Below are 26,205 nucleotides of genomic sequence, written 5' to 3'. Positions count from 1 at the left end.
GCGTTTTCATTCATAACTAGGTTAAATCTCTTGATGTACCAAGTTTCATCGAGATCTGTGACAGTGCGTCCTAAAATTGCTCCAAATTGTGTTGATTTGACGTGGAATGACTTGACAATTAATCACTTTAAATCTGCGGCAATGGCTGCCCCCCTCCCCCCCCCCTGCAAAACTCTGCTACGATTTTGGATTTTCAAAAACTTGCAGCCCTGCAAGTAGGTTATTGTTACAAGGACCCTTTTTTTAAGACAGTGATAGGTTCTCTTCATGAAAAATAGGATTTCGCCTAATATCTTTGAATTATGTGTTTACAATTATTCATTATAAATTTGTGCCTAGCAACATTGGATTTCTTAATGTGCATAATTTACATTAGGTAATCATTTTCAATTTTTTCATTTAATTTTTCTATACCAAAGTGTTGTCTTTTAATCTTTTGCTGTTGTTAATCTTCCCTTGCAGTCATATGTAGCTCTCAATGTCTATTATTTATTTATCTATTATTATTATTATTATTATTATTATTACTTTGCATTTTATTAGGATATTTGAATCCTTTAATAGCAGTATTCATCTGCATTCATTTTTTCCTTCAAGGTATTGAAAAAAATATTAAAAGGCAGTATATAATTTATTTTCAGGATTCAGCTATTTGCTTTTGGGATTTGAATGGCAACCTTCTTACGAAGAAAAAATGTCATAAAGTATGTACATTATCTATATAAGATTCTGTGCTTCTGATTTATTTATCAACTGTACTATACTCAGGGCAAACCTAACCTGGCAGCATCGTAATGCTGCCAGGTTAGGTTTGGATCTGTGTAGCCTTCACAATGCTGCCAGGTTAAGTTTGCCCCAATATTAGTTGGTAGAATATCATGTCGCTTTTCAAAGCTGAATGTAATTCACTACATGTGGAGGAGTTAGAGAATAATCAGTGTTTTGTGTTTCATAACATAATATTTAGGAACCTTCGATAATTGAACTGATTATGGTTTCAAATAATAATTGTGTTTGATATTTTTCTGTGTGAATTAGTGAAAATGAGTTTTGGATATTGTGTGACTATTTCAACTGTTGTTTCTCACTGAAAATAACATAATATCAGGGGTGATTGTGTTCCAGTATTTTACCGGATTTCCGGTATTTACATCTTGATTTCCGGTATCTTCATCTTCGAAAATACCGGAACCATCCTATATTTTCAGAAAAACCCACTTTTGTAAAATTTAGGTCGATGTTTAATGAAACGCCGAAAGTCCAAATTGCAGACGTTTCGTTTGGTATAAAGCGTAAGCTACCATCATGTTTTGCAATCTCTATGGTAATTATTGAAGAACAGCTGGGGTGAAAGATGGAATGAAGGCTAGATAAGAAGAGAAAGGAGCGTTACTTGATATTTTCCCCCCGACTGCGATGGCACCCCTCAACAATGGCGTATATATGTTTTTATTTTGGAGGGGCCCATATTACCAAGATTAGCTCTCCCCCCACTTTTTTTGAAGTTTCAATTTTTTTGGGGGGCGGGGGACAACAGTGCCCTGATTTTTTCATTTTTTTCATAGACTTCATTCCGTCACCCATTGGCACGACCGAAGAATAGTTTTAAGAGGGCACTCTTAAAAAATTCTCACTTTAGATGGTTGGTGTGGAGGGGGGGGGGGGGATCCAGGGGGTTTCCCCCGGAATTTTTTTTAAATATTAGGTTTAAAAACGCCTATTAAGTAAGCGATCTCTGCTGATGCTACGGGGAAGAAAAATTCTGTGGGACTTCTCTGGAAATATTTTGAAATTGAAGCTTTAAAAATGCCATTTTCGGCTATATTTGTTGGCGTTAGGGTAATGAAAGATATGGGACTTTTTGAAGTTGCTCCCGATCAATTTGAAAAAGAAAAAAAACCCCCTAAATCGATCATCCCTCTGCCCGATTTTTCAAAATTGAAGTTCTAAATATGCAGATTAACTTCGATTATTTCAGACTAAATTCGATGATGTTAAGGGCAGGACAGTTCTGTGGCTTTCCCCTAAAACTATTTCGAAATTGAAGTCCTAAAAAACGAAGTTTTAAAGAGAAATTCAGTGATATTAGGTGGGGGGATTCAAACACTCTCCACCTTAAATGTTTAGAAATTGGAATTCATAAAAACGCGATTGTGCTCCATATTTGGTAACGTTAGGGGTTCGGGCATTTAAAAATTGAAGCTCCAGAAAAGCAATCTTGAACGATTTTCGATGCTATTAGAAGAAAATTCGTTTAATAATTATCCCCTGGACATTTTTCGACATTGAAGCCCTGAAAACAAGATTTGAGACGCTCTTTTAGGGGGTTTTTTTTTGGGGGGGGGAGGGCTTGCGAAGTGTAGCATTTTGAAGACTTTTATTTTTAGACAGACTAGGAAAAAGAAAAAAAAAAATGGGGGCGGGAGGGGGGCATGAAAGAAATAAGAGCTTATGTTCGTAATTACCTGAATGATAGTCAGTAACTTTTGAAATTTTTATTTTAAGATTTTTTTCATAAGAAATTCAGACTTTGTCCCAACATTAAGCAATCTTTGGAAAGGAAGAGTTCGAGAAGAAATGTAAAACGCAATTTCCCTTGAAAGGTAAAACTCAATTTCAGGTTATCTCTCAAGAATGGAGTCGTTTAGAGGTAAGGAGAGGTTAAGGATCTCTTTCCGAAACTATTCAAAATTGAAATCTTAAAGGGCACAATATCAGACTATTTTTGGTAGTGAAGATGGCCGTTCTAGGACTCTCCTCTAGCAATATTTTAAAATTGCTGTCCGAAAAACGCCTAAATAAATGCGATTTTAGGACATCAATTTTCCAATATTACTCCAACCAAGCAACTAAAACTTATTTTAAATTTCTTGCAGGGGACGAAAGTTAAGGAGAGAAACATTTTGAAGATTCTTCTTTTTAGATAGACAAGAAAAAAGAGGGGGAGGGGGGATAGTGAAAGAAAGAGAGGGGAAATTAATTTGCTAAGCAATAATACGCATCTGTTAAACGTTTTTAATTTAAAGTTTCCTTTTTGAAAGAATTGAGATTTTCTCCCCCGCATTATTTGCTTTTCTTTTTTAAAAAATTACTTCGCTTTCCCAAGACACGCTCTTTTCTTGAGAAAGAGGTACAGATTCCCTGACTCCTTCTGAACACCATTGACTGCTGCCCTCTAACGCAGAGGGTTCCTAAACTCTAACGATTTGTGGCATCCTTTAAAGAATTAAAATTTTATCATGACACCCTATAGTCTAGTTTTATTACATACTAGAAAATCACCTGTCAAGGTATAACGGGTGCAAATTGATTCTACATTTGAGCGAAGTAATGCCTGTTTGGTGGTAGTTTGATAGGTGAAATTTTGACCCTAACTCCAGTGGATTAACTCTAAACTTCAGTAGATAGCTTTCATTGTCGATGATTTTTACGTTTCTTCATTCTCCTAAAATGAGTCTTACCAGTAAAACAGTCGAGTTACCAGATTCAGTTCAGCCCTGTCAAAATAAAGCATTTCCCTGCATGTCAAATATTACCAAAAAATATCAAACTATCATGCCGTGGCGCAAGTTTCATTGTTGATGACGGCAGCGTTACTCCATCATTCGCTATTATTTATATGAGGATTATTATTACCAGGGTCACTTCACGGCACCCTTCACCTCTTCCTGAGCCATCCAGCTCAGAAATCCCTTATATAACTTATTAGTATTATCCCTATCATTATTGTATTATTATTGTTCTGTAGCTGAAAGTTTGGAAGTTATTTGTGAGCAAACTAAAACCAAATAATAACTACCTTTATTTACTTTTTCCCCAGATTTTGGAGGGGGCCCGGGCCCCCTCAGCCCCTTCCTTATATACGCCCTTGCCCCTCAATTTTACCAAGCCCCCTTTTCCCTCAAGAATTGCCACCCACTAATAAAAAGACTTAAATTCTTCTAAATTAATTTCTCCAAAAGTTTCTGTGGTATAATCCTGCTTCATGACCCCCCACCCCTCCCCTCCCGACACAAACACATGAAAATCTTTGCTATAACTACATTATTAGATTAAATTGCTAAAATATTTATTCACCAAGATGGCCTATGGCTTTTCTCTGTTGTAGATGCTTATGCAATAGGCTTTACAGTCCCCCCCCCCCCATTAAATGTTGAACTTAACGACTTATATATATCGAAAATATCGATATTTGGAGAGCGATATATCGTGGCATTAAAAATTTGGATATCGCCTAGCCCTATTGTGCAGTGATCATAATACATGCTGCCCCTTTTGCCCCAAACTTATTTAATTCTGAAATATTTATGCAGTTTCAGAAAATGAATGTAATAAATGGTTAAGGATTCAGATACAATGGAGGAAAATAAAACATTCTTTGAAAAATTCTTAGAAATGAGAAAAATTAAAAGAATTTAATTCTCTCCATCCACATGAACATATTAAGTCCAATTAAAACTTCAAGTTTTAGCCCCAACAAATAATTATGTATATAAATAATGTGTGCATACACGTATTGTGTATATATATGCCCATCAAAACACTTTTTCTTCTTGGGAAAAAGTTCAGGTATTTTTTCATGGAGTCACAATCACCCCTGATAATATAAAAAAGATGTAGTCTTTAAAATATTTTAGTGAATTTTATAATATTACCTACTTATCATTTTAACAAGTTTCCTGCACATTTTGTTTATCTATAATATATATTTTGTAATTAGTATTTTTTAAATATTAATTTTTTTTCAATACTTAATTCCTCAAGTGATATCTATATACCTCTTAATTTGTTTTTATTGATTGTTTTTTTAACATTATTGATATTCATTCATCATTCATTCAAAATCTGGTTTCTTCTGTTTTACATTACTAATGAGACCTTGTTATAAAACTAATAAAATAATTGTAGCAATACCATTTCAATTAAACTATCAAAATTTAAGTCATCATTGAGTTAAAAAGTTCAGTTAAAATATTCATAACCACTTTGCTTGAAAATGGTTTTCTTCAAATGTTGTTTTTATTTCTTTTTTGGATTTAAAAATTTGTTAAGACCTGTTTCTTTCATTTTAATATTTTTCTTCATTAGTTTCAGCTCACTAATATTTGTAACTTCTCATGCTTTTAGTCAGGCACAGACCCAGAGGGAATTCATGGGGGTCATGAGCAGGGCCGTATCCAGAGAGGGGGGAGACAAGCCTCCCCCCCCCGAAACCCGAAATGATTTATAATGTAAAACAAAAGAAGTTTTTTTTTACTAAATAATTTCAAAAAAGAAAAATAACAAAATTTTTTTTACTCTGAATTTGGTAACTATTAAACGAGTGAAAATTTAAAGAAATACAGAAAAAGCAATTCTAGTTCTCATTATCTGCAAAGAATACTTGAAATTTAGACCCTTAATTTGGACTTCCTGCTCTCTTTCCCCTATTCAATTCAGGCCTAGGCAGGCCCCTTGTCAGTTTGGTAGCCTTGCCTTCCTCCCCCCAAAACTCATATAAAACTTACACTATGCCGATTTTAAGCCAGGGACTCCCAAGGACCAGGCCCCTAGTTTCCGATTAGGATCTAGTGACCAAGATGTTCCAAATTCAGCTTCTTGATACATCCTGCGTAAAAAATGCAAAAATCATGATTCTCGCGTTTTGTTGTATATTTCTCAAGATAAATTTGTGACTCATATGTTTCATGTTTTACTATTTATTTAATACCAAATTCAGTATTTTGGAAATTCTTTTGTTATTGCTTGTTTTCATCTTACTTCTACTGAATACTGTTAATATCTTAGACCTGAGAAAAAAATATAACACTTACTATACTCTATTTCATTTTCTGCAGCACTTGTGATTGAAGAAAAATTGTTTATTTTGAGAAATATTTTGTTACATTTATTTTTAACCTAAAACAGGTGTGTCTTACAAAGTTATTATCATTTTGTAAGACTGTGCTATCAACTTCTGAAAGTGCAAATAAAATGTTTAAAATAATTTCAAATGTTCTAGACTCTTTGAAAATTGTTAAGGTTTTTGAAATTTAATGAAAAGTACTTCAATTTTTTTCTCTTATCAAGGAAATAAAGTATGAATTGTCCGAATGACCAGAATATTACTCTTTCATTACTTATTTTCTGAATCTCTTCACCATTTCTTTTAAAGCATTTTGAACAATTTTTACTATAGAGCATTTGATAAAATGGGGGGGGGGGATGTTGAAGAAAAGAACAAAAACAAATTACACAAAAAGCCTGTATGAGCAAGTGATGATGTGCTTCCCTTTTCCCCTCCCTCGCTTTTCCCCTCTGTCGATTAATGTCAATGCTTTGTTGAACAAGCAATTTTTATTTTGATTGATCTTGACTTGCAAAAGAATGCATAACTTTTAAAAGGTTTTCTTTTCTTATTTTTCTTCATATTTTTGTGTCTTACCCTCATATAAGGCCTCAAATTGCAGATTTTTGTATCGATTTTGAAAAAATTTCCCGGGAAAGAAACCCCCAAACCCCCTGAAATAATGGAAATGCTACACCTCACTTAAAGGGCTACTCACCTGTTATCTTTCCCACTACAAGGTAAATAAAAAAAATAAGAAATTATAATAAAAATAAAAGCAGCGGCCGCATTAAAAAACGAGACAAAACATGAGAGATGTATCAGTAAAAAAGACACATACGGGGAGAAATGGCCTGTTTCACCTACGACAAAAATATCCGGGCGGCAAAAGGGAAAAAGTACCTGCAATAGCTCAGTGCTCCCGTCAAGTCTAAAACCGGCTCTGTAAGTGAGTTTATAACTTTTACCTCTAAGTTAAATATTTTTATGCATGTTTATATATATGTGTGTGTGTTCTTGGGCAGTGTGCAAAACCGGACCCTTCCTGAAAGAAATTCCGGATACGGCCTTGGTCATAAGCGCCCCTTTAAGTGAAGAGAGATAGCCTAAAGCTGTCTTTTGGCAGAATTTTTCTGTATCATTTTAAAACATTTTCCCCAGACACTGTATTTATGCCCTAAAAAACCACTGATCATCTTCCCCGCCCTCTCCAGGGCCGGATTTAGGGGAGGGTAGGCGGGCTACTGCCCCTGGGCCTCCATAACAAAGAGACCCCCACAATAAAATTTTTAAAAAATATTCTAACTTTCACGGGTTGAAAATATCGGATATATACATAGATATCAAAATATTCAGCTATATATCAGATACTTTCGAAAAAATGGTGCTCTTTTCGAACCCTGATTAGGGGCCTCCACACTTCCAAATCCAACCCTGGCCGCCTCCAAAACCAGAAGCTTGTCTCTGCCTTTGTTTCAAGCATTTTGAGAAAAGTTATATTTGTTTTTCTTGCCTGCTTTTCTAATTTTTTATCTCAAAGTTAGCTGGCCATTTTTTTTTCATCTGTTTCCTCCTCAAGGGAGTGGCTAATGTCATGATGTTTTTTTCATTCAGTTTTAATACCAGATGTTATGATTGATTCGTGTCAATCCTGAAACTGTCTTCTTGTGATAGGACTTTCTTAAAATTTATGCTCCAAACTTCATTTATGTGAAAGATGATAGACTAGAGGTCAGGGGTGCCCACAGAAGGGGGAGAGGATTATGGCGCAAGTTACGCCATTAAAATGTTGGGGGGGGGGGGATTTTAAATTTTTTTAAATTTATTTACTTAAATTCATTTATTGATTTATTTTAAATCAAATTACTAATTTTATTTTATTCTATTCATATTTTATTTCATTTATTTATTAGTTGCTGTGTGTGTATGTTATTGGTGTAGTACAGAACTTTCTAATTAAATAATAATAATAAATAAATAAATAAATAAATTTAAAAATAAATAAATAAAAATAAATTAAAAATAAATTAATAGAAATATTTTTTTTTTCAATAAATCAAAAAAAAAAAAAAGAAAGCTAAAAATGAGAAAAAGAGAAAGAGGGTTGGAGAAAAATTTTGGGGGAGAATTTTTTTCATTGAACTTGGGAGGATGGGCATCCCTGCTAGAGGTAAACAAAAAAAAAAAAAAAAAATGCGCCATTTGGCAACCTCATTCATGTGCTTGGTTTGGACAAAAATTGGTGTCAAGCAGATGACGAATTTAAATCCTATTGGTTAGCTTTTTCTTTACTCAAGAGAAATCCCCAAAAGTGACATAGCAGCAAATTTTATTCAAATTTATTGCCTGACATTTAATAGTTTATTTTCTACCAGTAAAAGTTCAAATTCCTAGAATTTTTTTAAAGGTTTTATTTTTTCTGTTTTTGTAAAAATTTGTAATACTGATATTATAAAATTTTGCTGTAGTAAAATGATTTCTCTCCACCATTAAAAATCATTTGAATGGAATTTGACTGTGTATAAATTCAGTTCGTTTTTTTCTCTCTCTCTCTTTTTTCTTTATTTTATGAACTAGCAAAAACGGGAGGGGGGGGGGAGAAAAATAGTGCAAACTAAAAGTTTAGTTTACTTTTTTTTTTCTGGTTGAAGATATTGAGAAATAATGTTACTATTTTTTTTCTAACTAGTATCTGTGTAAGTTGTTGAAGGTATGGAAATATCATTCTGAGTATATACACAATTGTTTCAGCTGGCTTATACTTAGAACATAAAATATTTGCAGGGATAGAAAAAAATAATTATATAAATAATGATCAAATATTTTTGTTTGAAATGTGTCCAGATTTTGTAGCTATTGGAATATCTTAAAACTATTTTTCTTACAAAAAATGTTGAGGCAAGCATTATTTTTAAGCAACAAGATTATTTTTTACATGTATTGATATTGCTACAAATTTTGTAAATAGTAGTTATTTTTAGGTTTAATTTGTTGTAATCTGGCTAAATTTGGCGTTTGTTCCCTAATTTTCATTCAAAATTATCGTAGTAACATAACCTGTAAATAGTTTCGTACAATGAATATACAGCTCCCTAACATTCAAATGAAGTATACGGTCCCCATTTCTGAATGATAAGATTTGTGAATGAATAAAAAGAAAATATGAGAATGAAATGGAACTTGGCAAATCAAGTAGAATGCAGTAGAATGCAGTCTCTAGTGATTTTAAATACCCGTGGCAGCATATGCATTGGATTAGTCTCGTCTTTCACTGTGAATGTATAACCGCTTGCACTGTGATTTTCAAATTACTGTTCTTTTCACGTACTTTGGATTTAAATGCGTGGTGTACTGAGTAATGTATAGTGTTTAACAATATTTGCATAATTGCTGGATGTTTGCAATTGTTACCTGCTCTATTGTAAATATCTGTAAATAAATTTATTGTGTTTTTATCAAGATTGGAATCTTCATTTTCAAGAAAGTTTTAAGTTACACCAGACTCGTAATAATATTGTAAAAATGAACTGCATGTTGCCAAAATGATGTATAATGGATATTTCTTCAATGAAGTTAAAAATGTTGTATTTAATGCTATGTTAACATTTTAATTTAAGAAAGAAAATCTTGTTTGTATGATTTTTCAGGGAGGCAGCATTTGGTGTCTAGAGACTGGTTCAAATTCTAATTCAGCATCTGAAAGCTCTGTTATCAATAAATTATCTGATTATATTGCTGTAAGTGCTTAAACACTTCTTTTTAATAGTTAGGGTTTTAAAATTATTTTGTTGGATTTGTTTGGTACATATATACACACATAATCATGTTTTGGCATAAGGAAATATATACAATAGATCCATCAAAGGCTATTGCCGGTTATTTTTCTTTGAGATAAATTTTCATCTCCCATACTGAGTTGTAGCAAGTATGATTATAATTTTTAAGTAAAAATAAAGCATCTATGGCAGCGGTTCCCAACCTTTTTTCCCTGGCGAACCCCTTCCAAAATCCAGAAGAGGTTGGCGAACCCCTTGTGTAGTAAGTAATAGGTAAAAAAAGAAAATACACACTATAAAATACGGAAGTTTTTTTTTTTTCAGTTTGATGTTGCTCATCACTTCATAACAATAACAAACACATGACGGCAAAATATAGAGGTACAAACATAACTACAAACTAAAATGATAGCTCTTCAAAAAAAAAAAAAAAAAAAAAAGGCAAAAATTCCACAAAAAAGAAACCCAATTAAAGCTTCAGTACTTTGAAAAAACTCTTAAAATGTGATATTTGGGTAACAAAGACGCTAAGTTCAAAGTTTAGCTCAATTGTCTGAGTTTTAGTCGTGCATTACGTTCAGTATTTAAGTTGCATCTGTATTTATCTCTAAAAATGTTGAAAATTCTTCTTCACATAAAAACGTGTTAAAAATAATTTTAAGTTTACTTATTACAATCGCACTTCGCGCATTTTCGCATACGACAAGAGTAGTGTTCGCCGCACTAAAATGATAAGTTAACTAAACATAAAAAATTAACTAAAGATATTTCATATGCTCGGACATGCACTATGTAATGTTTCCATCAATTTTAACTGAATTTTCTGATCAAAAGCTAAAGAGAAACCAAATCACCTGGCTTCAATTCCATCATTCTCAATGAAAGCGGAAAAACACGCGCCTCGTAATGACAGACTTATTTCTTGGAAAGTAAAATATGTCAGCCAATATGCTAATATTTTGCGCAGAATGTATCGAATGTTTGAGAGACAACTGAATAAATGTTGAACAAAAAACCGCTTGACCTCAAGACTTTACAACAAACAAGTGTCCTAAAATTCCGCCATTATAATATTATTTTTGCGAACCACCTTTATCTCCCTCACGAACCCCCAGGGGTTCGCGAACCACCGGTTGGGAACCGCTGATCTATGGCAATATCTACTTTGAATCAAATATAAATTTTCTCTCTATGAGAAAAAAAAAATAAGGCAACCAGACAAAATTTAAATTTTCAACATAAGTGCAAATTTTATGGTCAATTTCAGGGGTGTTAAAGTTTCTAGGCTTTTGACTTTCCATCCATCTTGTGCATAATTTGCTTCCACACTAATAAAATCTAATAAGTTTTATGCCGTTATACAGGGTGTCCAAAAAGTCTTTGACATATTTTAAAAATTCATAGAAAAGCAACTAATTCTCATATCAATGTGTGCCATAATACCCTATTGGTTCAAGAATTTTTTCATCAAATTGTTAAATAAACAAAAGGGGGGAGAGGAGAAAAATTATAAGGATAGCCTTTAAGAGTCGGACAAAAAGCAAAAATATTCAACAATACAACAATTCTATCTATCGCCAGGGAGTTGAGGTGATACTCTAAATACTGAATTAGGTTGATTAAAGCCTTCGAACATGGAACTAGAAAACTTATAACTTGTTTTTTTTCAACTTAGTAATATCTTCAGCAGAAAAATCAGTGCTTTCGATGGACATACAATGTTAATATGTGCCTATATTTTTTAGCCCCTATATAAGGGAATTTATGTGAAAATTGTGTCTTAAATTGCAATAAAAAAAGAACTATCACTAAGATTTTTTATTCGAACTGCTCTATAAACCATCCCAGGACCAAAAAAGAACAAACGGTTCTTTTTGTTCCTTTACTTAGTCAGTCTGAGTCAGTCTCTTTCTTAGTCAGTATGATCTGTCAGTTAGTTTCTGAGATCTTAGGGAACACACATTATTTTCCAATATCCATTTTATATATATATATATATATATATATATATATATGTAGATAAGAACTGTTAGGACAAAACCCTCCCCCCCCCTCTCCCCACTAAGGTAAATTCTGACTGCCCTAGTGCAATGTTGAAAATTGTCTAAATTTTCTTAGAACTAAGGAAGATGTACACGTAGAAGTGTAGTAACATTGAAAATACTTTTTGAGATAGTGATCAAAAAAAAAAAAAAATAATAATAATAATAATAATAATAATAATAATTATGTTTAAAACTTAACTATGTTGAAGGTTTTCTAAACAGTTTTTTTTATCCGTGGAAGACTTTATAAACACCTTGTACTTCTATTTTACAAAATGTTATGCAATAACAATTAAATATTAATGAAATATTTTCCATTTAAAACATGTATCTAGGTAATTACTTATTTTATGTATTTTTAGTTTACAGGAGGAAGTGATGGAGGGGTATATTGTTGGGAAATATCCAGAAAAATATCTGAGAAATCGATTACTCTGATAACTTTTCAGCTGCAGGTATAAATTGATGACTTTCTTGTATATTTTCAGATTGATGCCACCTGACACAAAATGTTTAACATTTTTCATTTTGTATTATGATTTTATTATCTTACTCATTATGGTTTTTAAATTGCTTACTTTATTGTAATGAACGTTTTTTATTTTCTTGGGCTAGAGTACTAAGGAAAGATTTAATTATATTCCAGCAGTCATCTACAAAAGTTGATTTTCTTCGTTCGTTATCTCTGCTCACCAACAATGAAACTAGTCACATTATGGTCAATACTGATCAAGGGTAGTATGTCTTTTACTTACTATAGTTTAACTACCACTTTATTTTAGTTATTTTTTTAAAGACTATGGTTAATGGACTTAACATTGTGTGAAGGAAACACTTCTTTCTTTCTGAGTATTTATTTATTGTTTTTTTTTTTAATAACTTTTTTTTCCGTGGACAATTTTTTTTTAATGTAAGGTAAAACACCAGTTGTGGCCACTTTAAGGTTTAAAACACACTAGTAGTAGTCACAGTAAAGTATATTTTTAAACTGTGGGTCTACAATATTAATTACCTCTCTAGAAACTCAATGAGCATATTATAGACCAACTCTTCCTTAATCGTCCCACAATCTAAATATGCCAGAATTTCAATTGTTTCAATTTTTCATCCATTTTTTTTTCCCAAATATCAAATTTGAATCATTAGCAGCCACTCCAAAATCTGAAAATTTCAGCAGTGGCTATCTGACATTTTTCCATCTGAATAATTTACATTGCTTACTGATGAATAAAATTGATTCAATATGATAGTTACATCAAGTATCAAAAAAAAAAATCACATTATTAGTGTTCATTTCTTTTTTCAAAGTATATAAGTAAACTTGAAGTGGCCACCACTGCGGTTTTCCCTTAATACTTTAAAGATGCCAATTATAATATGTATTCAAATTTAAACTATGATAAATACCTTTGTGTTAAACAGTAAAATAATAAACAAGAACTAATAACATAAAAAAGCACAAATTGCAGATTACTGCAGACACGTGTTTTGACGTTAAAAGGAATGATTTTTTCAATTCAAATGAAGTGAGCTGGTGCATGACATTGTTATTTCTAATTTTACTTTTCATATGCCTGACTGATTAATGAAACTATGATTGCAAAGAGCCTAAGTTTTATGATATACTTTTGGGGTGAAAAGCAAAAAAGAAATATTACAGCGTTAAACTGTTCAAATTTGCAGAGAACTGCTTAAACAGGTTTAGATGCTACAAGGAACCCCTTTTTCATTTCAATAGAAATTAGCTTATCGATGTAAAGACATTCAACAAAAACAGAATTCTTTTTATCCTGAATAGGGATGTGTCGTTCATGAACAAGCAGGTCAAAAAGAACAAATCCTTAAAATGAACGAACCCGTTCGTTCACTTAAAAAATGAACGACTGTTCTTTTGAACAGTGAACAGTTTGGAATAGTGTATTGATGCACTTGTGATAAAATCGCATTAAAAAAAAAAAACTAGTATGTTGTGGTCATTACGGAACTTTCTTCCATACCTTTCTTATAATTCTAATCCCTCCCATGCTTGACAAGGAAGCAATATTCCCAACAAAAACAAAGTTACTTGCCAAAACTTGACGACCATCCCAATTCCCGTTTTATCTCAAAAGGAAAGCAAAGAATGAAAATTGAAAATTATTTTAAAAGCCTTGCTTAAAATAATTACAAACATTTGTTTGTTGACAAACACAAGATGGCAACAGTTAAAAAGTTTAAATCATCTCAATTTTCTGGTCATTTTCCAACAATTAAAATCACGCAAAATATGCAGACGACAGTCTCTTACGATTTATCGTTCTTATTGTTGAAATTATAAAGCTATTTTTATTCATACAAACAAAAATCAGCCCCGAGTGGAGCGATTGGCGCTCTACTGTATGTATAAATAAAATATATATATAGATTTTTGCAATGAGGTTGGTTTATTAAAAAATCGGATATTAACTTCTTCATCACGCTAGTACTGAGTTTCAAACTTAAATGTTTCTTTTGTTTAGTTAAAATAATATGTATTGTTTTCAGGTATTTATCATTTTATGATTTGAAGCATAAATTGTGGGTAAATGCCCATATGGATGATTCTTATGCTTCCTTTTGTGTATCGTCCGTTTCATTTCAAAGTAAATATGTTGCACTGGGAAACATTTGTGGAGATTTAACTATTTTTGATTTTGAAGGTAAGTTATCTTCCTTTATTGATTTCTTGATATGTTTATACTGAAACCAGTAGAATTATGCCTTAATGTTCTTTCATTCCAGGCTGGTCTTGTGGGAAACCTAAAATAAAAAAGTTAAAAGTTCATCAAGGTAAAATATGTGCTCTCCATTGGGTGAACAAACCTGGCATGAATTTATTAACCTGTGGTTTAAAGGGCCAAATGGTAAGGGGATATATAGTTTTCTTACGACTTTAAAAATTGCTGATTAGAAATTGAAGTATATTGTGTTTTCAAAATAGCCCATTTTGTAAGTAAAAAAAAAAGAAATATTAACTTATCCTTAAAGTATTACTGTACTTACCCAAAGAATAAAACTTTGTATTTCGCACTTTTCTTCAAATTCTGATATTTTATTTAATGCATTCAGTTTTCATTGGGATTAGCAAATGTCTTGGATTTCCAGTGCATATTAGGTTCTGTTTCATCTTGAAACAAATATAATACTATGAAAATACTTAAGGCTCTACTGCAAACTGGAGAATGGTTTACTAGAGGAAACGTGCACAACACTGATCGATATTTTTGTTCAACATCTTTTAATAAATTTGCTTTTATTAAAGTTTTGGTTTTTTATTTCATATTAAGTACAGTAACATCATGGGTGGATCCAGCTTTTGATTTTGAAGGGGGTCATTCACGGAAAAAGGGCAGGGTTCCCACAGGTCCTTCAAAGTTTTTTACTGTTTTATTTCACTGATTTGTTAGCAAAGGCCTTTTAAAGTGTTTAATTTTGAACAAAATCTCTTTTTTATATTGTAAAGTGCTTTATTTTTTTCAAGCACCTCCTTAAAAGATAAAAAATTTTGGTTTCCCTTCTTTTTTCTCATTTATTTTTTTTCTCTCTCTTTAATTTCAAAGCTCATTGTTTATTTATTTTACTGAAATTTGAAATTTCCTGAAATTACTAAGTAAAACTAGATATCTTTGTTAATGTTTTGATTTTTTTTTTTTCAAGATTAATATTTATTACATATTTTTAAAAAACATCCCTTGCTTCCATTTTCTGTTTCCTTTTTTTTCCCAATAACTGACCATGTATTGTTAATTGCTCAGGAAAACTACCTATCTTTGTTGATGTTTTAATTTGTTTTAACAATTGTTTTGATAATTGCCCTTTCCTACTTGTATGCATTAGGAAGATTTGCCAACTACTCCACATTTTGCAGAGTTTCTCTACAAAAACAGAAACTCCCCAGAGAAGTCACTTTTGCTTGTCATTTCTCTCCAAAATGAATTAAACAAGCATTAAAAAATCATTAAAGGTCTGTCATTTGATGGAAACTTGATTGTAAATGTTCTGATTTTGAATGTATACTTAATTTAAAATAGAATGTTTTTCATTCAGATATTGTGGAAAATACAGCTTGCTAATGAGGACATTGAAATTAATTGTTTGCAAAAACTTCACCTCCCAAAATGTAAACAACATTGGTGGTCAACAGTGGCTTTGTACACAAATGATTTTTCATACTTGATTGTTGGTGACAGAAGAGGGAACTTGAATCTTTATCTTTTATTAGATGCTGCAAATATTCAAGAAGTAAGAAAATAAACTCCTGATTCTAAGCGAAAAAGTTTATCTGTTTAATTATCCATTGAATTCTTTCACTGTTTTAAATGATTGAAAAATATCATTCACATTATTATTTATTAAAAATGATTTTAATATAAATTTTTAGATTCTTAGAACTATTTTTATGTTTCCATTTTTAAGTAAAAAATCAGAATTGTATTATAGTTTTAAAATTATTTGTGTGTGTGTGTGTGTGTTTTCCCCTTTCTTTTTTATTTTACTTTATTTTATTTTATTTTAGACATAAGTATTTATTTGTGAGTGAAAAGAGATGTATATATTTTGGTAAATCGTGTATTTCATCCCTAAAGTTATAACCTTAGCTTGTGACTTGTAATTTATGATTTGTAATTGAAGAACTTAAATATTAATGAGTGCTAAATCTTCATTTTCCTAAAATCCTTAGAAAAGTGTTGTTGCTCTTTATAGAGTTACCTCATAAATACATAATTAAATTTCATGTATTAAATTTAGCAGAAGTTAGTTTTTAATGTTGATTATGTTTTTAGTAAATTGTATTTGCTTTTATAATTACAGATTAATCCTTGTAAGAGGCTTTCCGGCATCCATGGAGACAGTGGAGTGACTGATCTTCAAGAAAAAAATTCTCTTATCTATTCATCCGGTAAAGACGGTAAAGTTGTGGTGTATAGCTTAGAAAATCACTCATTAAATGTCTTAAATACAGTTAAGGTACTAATTTCAGTGCATTTTTGTAAAAATAATGTTATGAAAAGATTTATTTTCTGACTTTTTATTTTATTGTTTTTTTTTTGTTTTTTTTTAAATATAGATGCCTCATAATTTAGAATGGATTGGTAGAATGATGTTTTATAAAGAAGAATTACTGCTTTTAGGATTTTACACAGTAGGTTTTTATTTATTATTAATAAAGCTTTAAGTGCAAGATGATAAAAGATTTGAATCGTCTTGAATTAAGGAAAAGTAGGGGTGCTTGCAAAAAACATTGAGGGGGCCATACTTCAACCGTAGGGTGTGGATGGGGGGAGGTGTAGGGGGCCACAGAAAATTTTCCTATTTTTGAACCTTGTAAATGCCATTTTACATATATTTTGATGTGTGTTATTTGCATGAACCAGCAACAATATGTGGCATGGCGTTTTCAAAATATAGGAATCTGAAAATTGGTATGCAAATTTTTTTGGTTCCAATAGACCGTGTCGGCCCGCGCTGTATACGCTGTTTCTTTATTTTTTTTGGTCAACAATGGCTTCTTTTGTGGGTGATGTGCCACCAAACCCTCAACAAACAGTCGTTCTCGTACAGTAGATGTGGATGCGTGAACACTTGATTCGTTTTCCCATGCTGTTCTAAGGTCTGTGGAAGATTATTGTCTGTTCCAAAGACTGAGTCGTATCAAATGCCTGTCCTGCGCTGCATTGAATATTCATGGACAACCACTGCCGTTCTTTCTTAGTGTGCTTCCGGTGCTCTTTAGCTTATTGAGTAGTCAAACAACAGTCGATTGCGAACAGTTTATTCTTTTTGCAATGGAACATGACGACAATCCTTCTTTGTCCAATGCAATGGCAACACTCTTCCTTTGTGATATCAGTTGAACGTATTGCGAAAAACTGCAACTCGTAAGTCCAGATCATAAATGAATGCATCGAACGTTCAACTGTTTTTTTTTTTTGTTGTTGTTGTTTTTTGATACAGTAAAGCTCTGGTTTCCAAGACTTGCGTTTTCCAAACTGCACTTCTCGTCAATGACGTCATTGTCCGTCTTGGCGGGGAGAAATGTGTCTCGCAGTGCAAGGGTAGTTTCCAAGACTACGTTAATCGTGCTCGAAACTCGCCCAAACAAGGCTCCAATCTCAATATTAAAAGAATAATAATGGGCTCGCAGGGGGGAGACACGGACGCACAGAGCCCGTGCCCTACATAGGCGGATTTAGGACCAAGTTCCTGGGGGGGCAGGATTTTTTTTTAGAGCAACATTTTTATTGCTCCCCACTCCCATGTTTTTGTCTGTTTCCTGTGATGCATAAGTCCATACTTTACTTTTTTGTGTGTCATTTTCATTAATGTGTGTTTTCATGCTGTCCTTTTTTACATTGATCTTAAGAGAGGGAGCTGGTATCAAGAGAGTGAGGCAAGGCTCCCTTTTATGTGGGAAATAGAATATCTCCAATTTTAGGGGACCGAGCGTTTCTCCCCCGGGAGGAAATTTTGTAAAATGGATATAAAATTCTGCATTTTGAAGCTTTATAAAGGTTAATTGGATAGACATAGAAATTGATAACTAGATTATACAGTTGTACAGCATTGTTCAAACTTTGTAAGAAACAGCCATTTTAAGTTTGAAAGAAAAAATAAACTATAGATTTTTCATTACAACAACCTTTTTTTAATTATAAGTAGTGCAGAAAACGAAAAGGAATAGAGGTAGTGTATCATTTTTTTTCCTGGCTAAACAGATTAACAATATGCAGTAGAAGTAATTGAAGAACACTTATCTTATTATTTTCAAGGACTCTAAAATAAATAAAATTATTTAACGCACTTCATTTGTACTTTCCAGTCTCTGATATTTTAGGACTTGATTGTAAATTTTTACAGTCCTGTTCCAACTTCGTAAGAAACAGCTATTTTAAATTTAAAAGAAAAAAGAAACCATAGATTTCTCATGACAACAACTTTTCTTCAGTTGCAAGTGGGGCAGAAAACGAAAAGAAATAGAAGTAGTGTGTATTTTTTTCTGTGCTAAACAGATAGACAATATGCAGAAGAAATACGATAAAAGCAATCAATACAAAAGAATTTCCAAAATAATGCATTTGGGATTGAATAAATAGCAAGATATGAAACATGTGAGTCACAAAAATTTATTTCAAATAATATGTTACAAATGTGAGAACCATTATTTTTACATTTTTAATACAGGATGTGGCAAGGAGCTGAATTTGACATATTTTGGCATTCCTCCCCTCTACCATTTGTTAGAAATTTTAAAATTTAAGGTTTGTAGCTACACGTTTCCAAATATTCAAGGTTTACAAGCACTTAAAAATGAAATTAGTTTTTTCAAGCAATTTTCATTTTTTAAGAGACGAATAATGAATTTTTTTTTTGGAGTTAGGGACCCACTTCGAAGCAGGGGCCCTAAGCAATAGCTTCTTTATCTTATACGCAAATTCAGCCCTGTTTGTAATTAACTCATACCTGCAGATTTTTGCTTGATTTTTTGTATTTTTTACAAAAATTCGTCAGTTTTTACAGTTAAGGGATTTTTACGATTTTACCAATCTTTGTTAGGTTTTTATAGACTTTTATGAAATTTCAGCAAATTTTTCCAAAACTTTTGATGACTCAGGTTTTTTCCCTTTGCTTTAGGTTTTAATTTATTAAAATAATCGTCAATTATTATAAGTGTTGCAGCTTAATGTATAGATCGTTTAGCCTATATTTTCATTCATATACTTGCCCAAATGGTTTTTTAGTCCAAAATAGTGAATTTAGACACAGTTTCAGCACCCCAGTGACACCTGTACTGTTTGTACTTAATGTTCGTTTTTTTTTTCCTTTTCTTTTCTCCCATCAGAAAAGGACATTCGCTTTTCTCTTCATTTTCATTGAACTATTCAAAAAAGAAAAAGTCATGATTTTTTTGTTTCAAGATTTTGGAAGATGTGTTGTAACTATATAAAGTCCCCCCAAAACTGGGGGGCACTTCCCCTTACAGGGGTCTGGCCAGAGCAAATTTGGGTCCGTTAACGGACCCTTCACAAAAATCCGATCAACCAAAACGGACCTTTTACAAAAATCCGATCAACCAAAACGGACCCTTCTCAAAATTCTGGTAAACAAAAACGGATCTTTCACAAATTGTTTATTGAAAGAGCAAATCTCAAATTAAAATAATACAGCATATTTAAAGTTAAATTAGAGGAATAAACTTATACAAAATCAGCTAATTTTGCAAAAGGAAAAAAAAAATCGGCACTCTTGTGACGCTCCTGCAAGCCATAAATAATTACTACCCGCCAAATAAATATAATGCCTGTTGTTGGTTTCTTTGAAAGAAATTAACAGCTGAAAGTCAGTTTGGTTTATAATTTTGCTTGTTTGTTTTATGCAGTGGTGTTGTTGTAAACTTCTTTGGAAAAGCGTCAACATTCTCTGAGTCAACATTCTCTGAATAGGCGTAGTAAGCACTTTTCTCCCCACTCATGATTTAATCATCAATAATATACAGCGAAATGAATTTAAAACTGCAAAGGATAGTATGGGTGGGGCGGATGTGATCGCTTCAGATAGGGTTCCAAAATTTAAACTTATCGCCACTTAGTGTCTGGTGGTGCGATGTTAAACTGTTATTTTGGGAGAAAGTTATAGGGGCATTCCAAGGTATTTTTGACATTTATGTAGAGTCCGTAACGTAACCTTTTTTGCCATAACTTTTTAGTTTACTGTTTGATTAGCATATTATTTTATTTTGATCTTTTCCTACCAACACACCAGCTCAAATTAAAATTATTTGCAAATCAAACGGTAAATTAAAAAGTTATGGCAAAAAAAGGTCTCGTTACGGACTCTACATAATTTTAAAAATACCTTGGAATGCCCCTATATGGGTTTGGTTTTTCGATACTAAAAAGGATAATTAACTTTAAATAAACTTTTATTTACCGTTATTTTTTTCTATAGATGTCTACATTTTGAAAAACGCAATCTTTTTACATCCGATATGAGAATTATATTTTATTCTTTTTTTCAAGCTAACTTCGCTTTATTAGGATGCAAATAAATGAAAAGTCTCTTTATTTTTGTAACAAAGCTTATTTCAAGTTTCTAAAGGGGAATTCCATTTTCTTTTATGAGTCAATAATTAAAATGCAGAATCGATGGTTTATTTTTTATTTTATTTATTTATTTTTGCTTCAACTGTGTCCAGATATTAATGATATGTTTATCATAGGACTCTAAAATGCAATTCAAAAGTAATTTTATCAAAAATATTTATTTTACAAGCCGTTTTTATACTTTTGATTCCTTCACTTGAGGATTGCAATCTCTTTGCATCCGCTGTGGAAATCTGATTTTTCGAATTTTCGATGTTTAGTGCGCTTAGTTAAGAGGTAAACAAATAAAATATTTTTTTTATTTTTGTGAAAATCACGGAGTTTATAAGGTTTGAACGAAACTGTGTGCTCTTAAACAGTGTCTTGGGTTAAAAAGTTAAATGCTGAACCCCTGCCTAATTTTTTTTTCTTACAGTTATTTTAAATACTATACAAAAAACATTTCTAGTATAATTTAACATGATGTAAAATGGTAGATGAATATTGATACTTGAGGGGTGCCCATCTCCCAGGGAGCGATGCCTCCCCCCTCTCTTCAAATACTAGAAAAACACTCTAAAATGATATTCTCAACAGAAAAGAGAGAAAACACTCAACTTTAAGTGTCAATGATGCAGTTTCCACCATCTCAAGAGTCTAAACTTTCGTTTTTACAAGAAAAAATAATTAATTATTTTATTTCTCACAAAAATAATTGATTTTTCACAAAATTATTTTATTTTTCACAAAAAACGGACCCTGTGAAAAATCCTGGACAGACCCCTGCCCTATAAATCCACCCATGCCCTTCTGAACTGTTAAAAAAAAGTAATAATAATAACAATTTTTTTTTTTAAATTTTTGTAAGATGTGCTGTTACTACATAAAGTCCTCCCAAAACTGGGGGGGGGGGGCATTGCCCCCCTCTGCCCCCCCCATAAATCCGCCCATGGTGCCCTAGCCCCAGAATGCCCAGAATACAGAGTGGAATGTTTGTAAAAAATGTTCTTTATTATTGAAGAGAAGAAATGAATGCGTATTAAGAAAACAAAGTAATTTTAATAAGACAAAAGTAATAACTTTCGGGGGAAATCTTAATTTCATGAATGCCGAGTTGAATGTTTGTAAAAATGTTCTTTACTATTGAAGAGAAGAAAAGAACGCGTCATAAGAAAACAAAGTAATTTTAATAAGACAAAAGTAATAACTGTTGGGGGAAATCTTAATTTCGTTAAAAAGAAATCTTTGAATTGGAAATTTTGAATAATTTCACTTTTTTTGATCATCTAATTGCCCCCCCCCCCCCCTCTATTTCTTTTCTTTTTAACCAACGAAAAACGGAGGAGGTTCTCAAGTCGACCCGTATATTTTTTTTATCTATGACCATGCATTACTTTTTACAGTATAGTCCGATTTTGATAATTTTTTTTTATTCGGTAGGGAACACCTCAAAGTTGCCCCCGTATAAATTTGGAAAAAAAGAAAAAAATTCTACCCCAGATGTAGGAAAACAGGGTTGATTTATTGCTCACTCAAATTTCTTTTTATGTATGATCACGCATACCTTTTTATAAAATAGCCCGATTTTGTTAATTCCTTTTTTATTAGAAAGGGTATACACCAAAGTTGGTGCCATATAAATTTGAACAATAAATTCTTACTGTAAGGGTGGGAATGGCAGTGATTTCATGTTCACTCACAGATTTTTTGATGCTGAGTTGGATGTTACTAAAAAAGGAGAAAACCTCACGATGAATAAGCTTCAGATCTATCTGTCTCTCACGTATAGACCTCTTACTCTCTGGTATTTGTGAATAAGAATTGTTTTAGTGCTAGTTGTTTATAATTGTTAATCTTCAGATTTTGTATGAAAAATTGGATTAAGTTTCGTGATGGTGACTGGTGGCACACTATTTTTTTTTTTTTAATTCATTTACAGGGACCAGCAATGAATATTTGCTATGTTAATTAGCATGCCGTAATACCTTCAAAGTTTGTCTACAATTGCATTTTTGGAACTTCAATTTATACAAATTGGAAATAGCAGGAGGAATTAATTACAATCTAGTTTTCAAAAAAAATGGATGGATGACAGCTCCTGAGCTCCATTCCTCACCCATAAATCGCCTTTTTAAAGGTTCAATTTCTACAAATCCCCCCTCCCCCTGTCAATAGCAAGAAAAACAATCTAAAATTTCAATGTTTCCCTCCCTATGAAACCTTTTTTAGTTACAACACTTTGTTTTTAGGTTAACTCCAGAACTCCTCAATTTTGTCCTTGATGAAATGGCATCTGAAATTACCAGTATGGCAGTATATTACAGAATAGACATAAAAAAAAAACATTTCCTCCACTGAAAAGCTTGCTCTGACCCTCAGTTAAAAACCTTTTTCTTTCTTCATAATTTCAAGTAATATACGTACGTTTGAATCAGTTCAATTAAGAAATAAGAAGTATAATTAAAACTAGGGCTGCACCCAAATTCCATGTTTTACAGAATAGCAAAATGCAGTGCTCCCAACTGGTCCCCTTTTTAATTATGTCTATTACTGATGTTAGTCTACAACTGCCGATTTATCAATTCATCACAATTTTTAACCTTTAAAGCCTGATGAGCTTTTCTTCATCAATAAACTCACTCGTTTTTGTCTCGGTTTGGCTCCTCAGCAACGGACAGCAGATGGCGGACGAACAACGAACGCTATGGTGCACACATGTGCAGAAGGATCTCTGATACGAACAGTGGAGACGCACGCAAATCCGCTAGAAAACGCAGCTTGGAAACCACCCCTTTAGAAGGATGATGCAATCTTACACAATAGCTTGAGTCATGTACGGATGCCAATTTGTGTTATATGATGCAAGAACCGTTAAATATTTCATAGTTACTTGTAAATGCTAAAAATATTTGGATTTCGCGAGTGACGCAATTTTTTTTTACCACCACTGTAGGGTGAATCTGTAACCCCCTAGATATTGCCACCCAGGTAAGGGTGGAGGGGGAGCAAGGGCTTGCTCCCCCTAGATTCAGCATTGCACTTAGCTACAGCAATAAACTTGTTCTAAATATAAAAAAATAATAATACAATAATTTTTAGAATAAGCTCAAAGAAATCGTAAAAGTTGGGGGATTTTTTCATGATGGAAAACTATTGTAAATGTACACTCTATTTTAGCCAGTCTCTGACATAGAACTGTTGAGTCAATTTTGATTTAATATTTTTAAAGTCATTTGGATGTTACAATATAATAGTTTAAAATGTACATAAGGAATATTTTTTTTCAATATGTTTAAAAATCATACAAATTTGATTTTATTCAAACAAGAGTATGATTTAGTGATATGTTGCTTAAATCATTCTATAGTTGAATATCAGCTGATTGCCATTGGTACATATTGTTCTGCCAATTAAAGGTATTCATTTACTTGTGAAGAAAATCTGCTGAACCATTAATGTATAGATTTAAAAAAAAAAATTTTTTTTTAATGCTCAAAAAGTATTTTTTCAATGCAGCAACTTCTCTGTTCTAGACCCCCAGTTAAAATATTGTAAAAATAATAATAATGAACTCAAAATTTGCTTTCATGCATTTCCTCTTTGAAATTGCTAATCATACTGTTAATCAAAGGCGCCTATATAGGGGGGCAAGGAAGGCTCGAGCCTCCCCCCCCCCTTAAAAATGAGAACTTTCTTGCTTTTAGTACTTTTTCCTTTGCAAAAATGTAAAAACATTTGTTCTTCAGCCATTAATGAATAAGTAATTAAAAATATCAAATTTCAATGACTAATCTGTCCTGAAATCTGCTTCCATGGGGAAAATATCCTTCTAAACCATGGTTAAAACATCTGAGCCACTCCCCCCCCCCCTTACAATTTTGCATGTGGGCGCCCATGCTGTTAATGTTATTGTTTATATAATTTCTTTGTGAAACAACCTTAACTGCTAAAAGGAAGCAATTTAACAGTGTTAAGTCATGGCTAAATACTTGAAGACAGTGATGAAATTCATGTCAACCGTTTAATCATTTGAATGAAGATCTCATGTAATAAAGTTTCATGTATTTTTCTCTAGAAATATTTTATTGTATGGAGTAGCCAACTTGAAAGTGCTGTTTTGAACATTGAATGTGGTGGTGGTCATCGATCTTGGGATTTTTTCCTCGAGGAAAACGGAAAAGCCACGTTCGTTGCAATAAAAAAGAAAGAGATAATTTACTATGAAGAGAATCTTGAATTTGCTTTGCATAAAGCAATTATAAAAGTAAGTTTTATCTACTTGACACTGATTCTTTATGTTTTGTGTTCTTATTATTGGTGTGGAAGCTATATTATTTTGTAACTTTTTAATTTAAACTTGTATTTTCATTCACTATTCTATTTTACTTTTTCCTTAGCATGGAATATCTGGACAAGAATTTACCTGTTGTTGCTATTTATTTACTACAAATAATTTGCCATCAAGTATGTAATTGATTTTTTAGAAAAAATAGTTTTGTGTGTGTGCATTAGTTTTATTCTCAGAAATTGAAAAATAATGCATGAGTTGATGTTGCATTTGAACATAGTTAATAATAGATATGAAGAAGCCTTTTAATAGCTTACATTAACTAAGGCCATCAAGAGCAAGTTGGGCCCCTTGTCACTTTTAAGCTTTATCAAACATTTGCATATCAAATCTTAAATTTATCGCTTTCTAATGAGCTGTGTTTAAATTAACATGAATAAAATCATTTTTGATCTGTTGCCATTTTTTTTCTTGACTTTGAACAAGTAAAATTATTAAACATTTCCCCTTTTAATTATTTTTTGGCTATCTTTTTTTTTTTTTTGTACTGCCAGCAGATGGTAATCAAGGATTTCAGTTGTAATTATGGCGGGTTGTGTTTAATTTATTCAGGACTTTTAATATTTGTCGTTACCGAAATTTAAGAATCATCATTTTTACAAGAAATTTTACAGTATTAAGCCTGATTGTTGAACACGTGGCACTTAACGTAAAATTTATTTTCGAGGTAGACCCTGCATAGCTGGGCGACGCAGCTTGTTTAAAATAAAATATAGAAATTTTACTTTTAACGATCTTGTTAAACTCTATCCTGAAAAGTATTTAAACCCCTAAAATATGTACGAGTCATAAAACATTCGTAAATTATTATAGGGATATGAAAATGACCGTTTCTGTGAGAATGACCCGTCACATAAATGATAGAAATTTATACATATTTAGGTAACGTTTTATTCATATTCTTTTCTTTTTTAGAGTCAATGTCAGTGTTTGCTTGTGGTGGAGAAGATACAACTTTACGAGTTATAGGAATCTGCAGTATCCTTTGCTTTGCTCTAAGATATTTAACTAAACTTTTCTGTTCAGAAATATAAGTAAAGTATTCAATAATGGTTGAAACTTGATTAATATAGGTTTGTTCATTTCACATGTATAACAAAATGAGTACTTA

The 26,205-nt window shown here is 32.1% G+C and overlaps 1 protein-coding gene across 1 annotated transcript in view; it reads left to right on the top strand.

Annotated features, from left to right (window-relative positions):
• The window catches only part of LOC129233477 (WD repeat-containing protein 6-like), a gene marked incomplete at its 5' end in the record, with an annotated part of 39,167 nt that overhangs the window by 12,369 nt on the left and 593 nt on the right, over positions 1–26,205 (top strand). The window contains 9 exons of the mRNA XM_054867497.1: positions 642–704; positions 12,295–12,383; positions 14,172–14,326; positions 14,409–14,530; positions 15,714–15,908; positions 16,479–16,634; positions 16,735–16,809; positions 24,822–25,010; positions 25,144–25,210. Of these exons, the coding sequence (XP_054723472.1) occupies positions 642–704; positions 12,295–12,383; positions 14,172–14,326; positions 14,409–14,530; positions 15,714–15,908; positions 16,479–16,634; positions 16,735–16,809; positions 24,822–25,010; positions 25,144–25,210 (1,111 nt within the window). The remainder of the gene's footprint in view (positions 1–641; positions 705–12,294; positions 12,384–14,171; positions 14,327–14,408; positions 14,531–15,713; positions 15,909–16,478; positions 16,635–16,734; positions 16,810–24,821; positions 25,011–25,143; positions 25,211–26,205) is intronic.

This window comes from Uloborus diversus, unplaced genomic scaffold (genome assembly GCF_026930045.1).
Source record: "Uloborus diversus isolate 005 unplaced genomic scaffold, Udiv.v.3.1 scaffold_447, whole genome shotgun sequence".
Classification (NCBI taxonomy): domain Eukaryota; kingdom Metazoa; phylum Arthropoda; class Arachnida; order Araneae; family Uloboridae; genus Uloborus; species Uloborus diversus.
Note: the sequence above shows the minus strand (reverse complement) of the source record. Positions and strands in the feature narration are given on the sequence as shown.